The 5,714-nt window shown below is 56.0% G+C and overlaps 1 protein-coding gene across 5 annotated transcripts in view; it reads right to left on the bottom strand.

The window, feature by feature from the left end:
• The window catches only part of Plekhg5 (pleckstrin homology and RhoGEF domain containing G5), a 42,822-nt gene that overhangs the window by 24,969 nt on the left and 12,139 nt on the right, over window positions 1-5,714 (bottom strand). For 4 of the 5 annotated variants that reach the window (XM_029540098.1, XM_029540099.1, XM_029540100.1 and 1 more), the window contains exons 1-2: window positions 3,728-3,803; window positions 2,955-3,031 (exon numbers count right to left, since the gene is read on the bottom strand). In XM_029540098.1, coding sequence (XP_029395958.1) covers window positions 2,955-3,031; window positions 3,728-3,731 — 81 coding nt within the window. In that variant the 5' untranslated portion in view covers window positions 3,732-3,803. Of the gene's footprint in view, window positions 1-2,954; window positions 3,032-3,727; window positions 3,804-5,714 lie in introns of those variants that run through there. The other variant, XM_029540101.1, reaches the window with a different exon arrangement.

Here is a 5,714-nt window from a genome sequence, read left to right as displayed (position 1 = left end):
TTTTTTTTTTTTTTTTTTTTTAAATAAAAGGTCTCATTACGTATCTCTCCTAGAGCAGCCACAAGCTCACAATAATCCTCCTGCCTCAGCCTCTTGAGGACTATAATCTGCCCAAGGATGAGGGGCTCAGGACAGAAGGGTGGAGGGATAGCTCTGACGTTAAAAATGTCTCCATATGAAATCAAAACATGCCTCCCTATCCAGGCCCTTGAGAGCCAAACGGAAGGCTTTGCCCCGCTTCCAGGGGGATGCTTGGGAAAGGAGGCCCTGAAAACAGGAAGTCCTGACTTGGCAAGTCAGCTGCTCAATGTGTCAGTCATTCCACCGGAACAGAGGTGGCTCTAACAACTAGGGTGGGCTGTCGGCACATAGTGAGACACTAAGACACATAGTGGGGCCTGAACAGTATTCTCAGCAAACTGCTAGGATTGGCTCTGGGGTTTGAGGGTTCCCCAATCCTTCAGTATGGAGGGGTGGTCCAATATCAGCACTACACCAAATCCCCTCATGACCCAAGGTACTGAGCAGACTTTGACCAGAATGCTTGACACAAGGAGGCCCAGCTAAGAGCTGTGGTCAGCCACTCCCCTAGGGCTATTTTGTAGGAGTGTTGAGGACTCCCTCAGCAGTCCCCGGCCCTCCCTCCCAGGGAGCTGCTACAAGCATTGCATTTGTGGGGCGGAGTCTGGTGTGAAGCCCTGTGATGTCTCACTCTCAGGGAGCCACACAGAGCCCATCCAAAGCCCAGGAAACATGCCTCATGAGTCCCACACTCTACAAATGAATTCCATGGTCACAGCTAGTGACCACAGGGGACAGTGCTAAGCATTCTACACAGAAGCCAACTGAGAGAGGCGCAGAGGCTGCTCAGGGCCACAGGACTGCAAAGAGGCGGGCGCAACCCTGGAACTCAACAGTATGAGCTATCTCGGAAGGCGTCTCCACAGCATCTGGTCGCGACATCGGAGGGTAGATGAAGATGAAGTTCAACCTTCCTGCCCAACAATGTCTGTCCGTCCCCTGCTGGTTTCCCCATCACGGCCCACATCCCTCCCTCCCTGCTCACTGGGCTCTCCAGCTCCATACCTCCGTCCCAGGACCACAGCTGCCTCCTTCAGAAAGTCCATCAGAGACAGATCAGGGGGTGAGGCAGAGCTCACAAGGCCCGGCCCCCGGGGAGCCCCCACAGACTCAGGTACAGCCCTGTGTACAGATGGCCTTCGCTGCTTACAGCTCCGGATTAAGAACATGCTTCCTGGGCTGGAGAGGTGGCTCAGTGGGTAAGAGCACCGCACCGACTGCTCTTCCAGAAGCCTTGAGTTCAATTTCTAGCAACCATGTGGTGGCTCACAGCCATCTGTAACGGGGTCTAATGCCCTCTTCTGGTGTGTCAGAATACAGAGAATACTCGTATACAAAACATAATTATATCTTTAAAAAAAAAAAAAGCATGCCTCTTTCTCCTAGAGTCTCACCCTGAGGCAGGCTCTGTGATGTATGCAGGTTGGGCACCTCACACATCACCACAGGATGGACCTCTGTCACCTCTTCTCACCAAACCTTCACTGTCCCTCTCCTCCCTCTGCCTCCACACTCCCACGACTACAGGGGAGCCCAGGTGAGTCTCATGCAGACCAGGGCAGGTCTGAAGGCTACAGAGGGCCAGCCACACAGAGACCAGCCCTCTTCTCATGCCACAAGACCTGTCCATAGCAGCTTGGGGACATGTCCCAGCCCCGGGGCCCTGGGAGGGATGGGACAATGTATCATTGCTTCATCACCCCTTTAGGTCAGACAGATGCTTCAATTTCCCAGTAGATGTGTTGAGGGATCTGGGGCCAGCTTGCTTGCCAATCTGGGGGAGAGGCAGCCGGCCAAAACCAGAGCCCAACGCCAGGCACCACCGGAGCCAGCAGATTGTATCTGACATCACAGCCGCCCCCTTGCCTGGTGACCACGGCAACTGGAGGCCGCCCCCTCCTCTTTCCACCTCCAGAACAGTCCTCATGTTCTTCTGACCATGGGCCCCCCATGCCAGATGAATGGTGGGGAGACAGCATTTTGGCAGGGCCAAGCTGCGTGGAAGTTAGGAACATGGGGATCTGGCTTTACAGATCCGAACCCTAGGTTCGGATCCCCAGTCCACATCTACCAGCCATGTGCCTGCCTGAAGGTGGTAAGGTCAACCTCTTCATCTCTCTGAGCCTCACCTGTAAGTGGCAAAGAGCCTGGGACCTCTCCCAGGAGGGAGGAGCAAGCTGATACAGCTTTTGAGGGCCATTGTCACACAAATGAGGCTGGGTGGGAGCTGCCTCTTAGGAACTGTGGGGCCTTGTCCAAGTCACAGGACCTCTCTGAACTTTGGTATCTTCATCTGGGAAGCAGGGTGACAATACCTTCCCTGCTGAGCTGCCACAGCCGTGGGTAAGGCAGAGAAAGCGTGTGGCACAGAGCCCAGTGCGTCATAGGCAGAAGTGCCCAAGTGATATTTTTGCTGGTACAGCTCTCTCTGGCTCCATTCTCTTCCATTTATTCAGATTCCTCAGACTCTAAAGCCGGCTGGCCCTTTCTCCCTCCCTTGGTCATCTCCACAGCCACAGCTGTGCACAAGCCTCGAAGTATCCCAGAACTATGCCCAGGACTGGAGTGGCCAGGTACCAAACCAAACCAAACCACACCACGGGACCACTTCCCTTCCCAACACTCTGCTTCCTCATCGTGACAGGGAGCTGTGGCTCCTATGTCCTCAGGCAGTGGCAAAGACCCCTAAGGGGCTGTTCCTCCTTTTGATACATCTCCCCACTCCACTGAACCAAGAACACCCTCTCCACCTCCTAAACCAGCCACCCTGAATCCAGAGGGCATAACTAAGTCCGGGTAAGGGTTCCATGACTTCCTGGGTATTGAGAACTTATCCCTAATGCCCCCATTCCCTAAGCTATCCACTCCCCTACCTTGGCGGCCCGGCCCTTGTCCATGCAGGCTGGGTTCTGGCAGCGCAGTCCCTTCTCCTCTGCAGGGCTCTGGTCTTCTGTGGAGAAGCAGAGGGTATCAGTTCAGGGGTGGGGGGGAGCAGCCACACTCCCGTGGGCCCTTGTGGTCTCCAGGTCAGGGGACTGGTGGGATGGACTCCTCAATTCTGCCTTCAAAGGAAGTCAGTGTCCTTTTCTTTTTTAAACGCCAACTTATCTGCAGGGGGATCTGTTTGCAGAGCCCTTTTCTGTGCAGTTCCCCAGGGAAATTGTCCAGATTCCAGGGGGGAGTCTTTGGAAGTCAGCTATTCCCTGAGTCCCACTAGCGGGAGGGGGGCTCAGTAACCTCCTGGGGCCCCAGACTTTCTAAGCAATCCGGGCCAGGAGGAGGGGGGCTCCAAGGGTCCAAGATGCCTTCCCTAACTCTGGTCTCCAACTCAGACCCTCTGATGCCAGACATTCCCTTCCCGAGGCCTGGGGCGACCTCTGTTCCCTTGTCTATCTCTGACCGTGAGTTTGGCCCCTCCAAGCTGATGCCCTTTCTTCCCGGAGGCTTGAGCGCCGCAGCGAGGGGGCAGGGGCGAAGACCGGGCAGCTGCAGCTAGTCCCGGGTGCAGAGGCCGGCGTCCACCCGGCTCCAGCAAGGCCCTCCCCGGGGCAGGCCCGGCCCCCACCGCGCGCGACGCCCTCCGAACCACCGGGGCAGCCAGTCGGCCTGCGAGGCGAGAGCAGACGGTCCGCGGGGCCGCACTCACCCATGGCGCCGAGCCGCAGGGAAACCGAGCGCGGGAGCCGAGGACCGAGCGCGGGAGCGGGGGAACCGAGCGCCGCGGCCGCCTGGCGCGCGAGGCGGGGCGGGGCAGGTGGGCGGGGGGCGGAGCGCGGGGCGGCCGCGGGGGGCGGGGAGCCGGCGGCCCCCGACGGCGCCTCCCCGGGAGACGGGGCGTGGCCCAGGTGGGTCCCACCCAGCCCCGCGCCCCGTCCCCCTCCGGGGATGGCCACGCGCGCCCGCTGCGCCCGAGTTCCAGGCGGTCTCCTGCACGGTGGCTGTGCCGCCGCGGCTGCTGCCCCGGCCGGAAGTGCCTCCGAGGAGCAGGCGCCTCCCGCACCCAGACACGCGGGTCGGCGGCACACGCACCCCTCCGTTCCGTGCCGCGCCCCCACTCGTTCGGAATGGCTGCCACCCGCGGATCCAGAGTTGAGGACGCGGTGGAGGTGGGCGGACCAGGGGCGGGTGGCCTCTTTGAACGGCTGCTGCCTGGTTTTAGTGTTCCCAGCTCAGCACGCGCACCAAACTTAACTTCGCAAAATTACCACCCCAGCACCCAGAGACCCCCAGCCCGGGAGGCTCCACTGGGCTTCCTCAGGAGCACTACGGCCCTGGCTAATATGCTTTCAGAATTTTCCCCTAATCGTTTATGGAAATGGGATTATCAATAGAGACGGCCTTTTTTCTTCTTTTAAAAAAGTGTATTGGTAGCCAGGCATGGTGGCGCATGCCTTTCATCCCAGCACTTGGGAGGCAGAGGCAGGCGGATTTCTGAGTTCAAGGCCAGCCTGGTCTACAAAGTGAGTTCCAGGACAGCCAGGGCTATACAGAGAAACCCTGTCTCGAACCCCCCCCCCAAAAAAAAAAAAAAAAAACAAAAAAAAACTAGAAAGTATATTTCTGCCTGCTTGTATCCTGTGAAGGTGTCAGATCCCCTGTCTGGAACTGGAGTTACGGTTGCAAACTGCCATGTGGGTGCTGGGAATTGAACACCTGTACTTTGGTAGAACAGCCAGTGCTCATAGCCACCGAGCCATTTCTCCATTTCTCTAGGGAGACAGCTTTTTTTTTTTTTTTTTTTTTTAATCGTTGCTGATTTGTTTTTGTTGTTTTTGAGTCAGGGTCTCACTGTGTAACCCTGACTAACCTCAAACTCACAGAGATCCACCTTCCTCCACCTCGGGAATGCTTCGATTTAAAGATATGCACCCCCACACTCCCCACATGGACAGCATTTTCAACCCTCTTGTAAGAGATACATAAAGATAGCTGAGGATAAGCCGGGCAGTGGTGGCACATGCCTTTCATCCCAGCACTTGGGAGGCAGAAGCAGGCGGATTTCTGAGTTCGAGGCCAGCCTGGTCTACAAAGTGAATTCCAGGACAGCCAAGGCTATATAGAGAAACCCTGTCTTGAAACAAACAAACAAACAAAAACAAAACAACAACAACAAAAAGATGGCTAAGGATAAAATAAAGGCTTTTGCTGCTCGAGTCTGACATTCTGAACCCAAACCCAAAATGGAAGGGGTAGGTAGTCCTTTGACATGCATGTGCACATGCTACACAAACACTAAATAAAATTAATGTTTGGGGCTGGAGAGATGGCTGATGATGGAGAGTGGTGATGAACACTGGATAGTCTTATAGAGGACCCTAGTTCAGTTCCTAGCACCCATATGGTGTCTTACAGTCATTTATAACTCCAGTTCCAGGGGATGTGGTGGCCTCTTAGGGCACCAGGCATACACATGGTGTACTATACAGGCAAACACACACAAAATACAAATTGAAAGAAAAAAACCTCAGTGAGTTGAGCCAGACTCCACTCAGGGACTCCAGTGCTCCTGAATCAGCCTCTAGACCCTGTTTGCCCACTGGTACCTGCTGGCACTGGGATGCCAAGACCTAGGTGTAGAGTGAGCCTGGTCGGGGAAGGATCCTTCAAAGTCAGAGAGTGGGTTCCCCGACCCC

Source organism: Mus pahari, chromosome 6 (genome assembly GCF_900095145.1).
Source record: "Mus pahari chromosome 6, PAHARI_EIJ_v1.1, whole genome shotgun sequence".
Taxonomy (NCBI): Eukaryota; Metazoa; Chordata; class Mammalia; order Rodentia; family Muridae; genus Mus; species Mus pahari.
The sequence above is the reverse complement of the archived record's forward strand: the minus strand, read 5'-3'. Positions and strand labels throughout refer to the sequence as shown.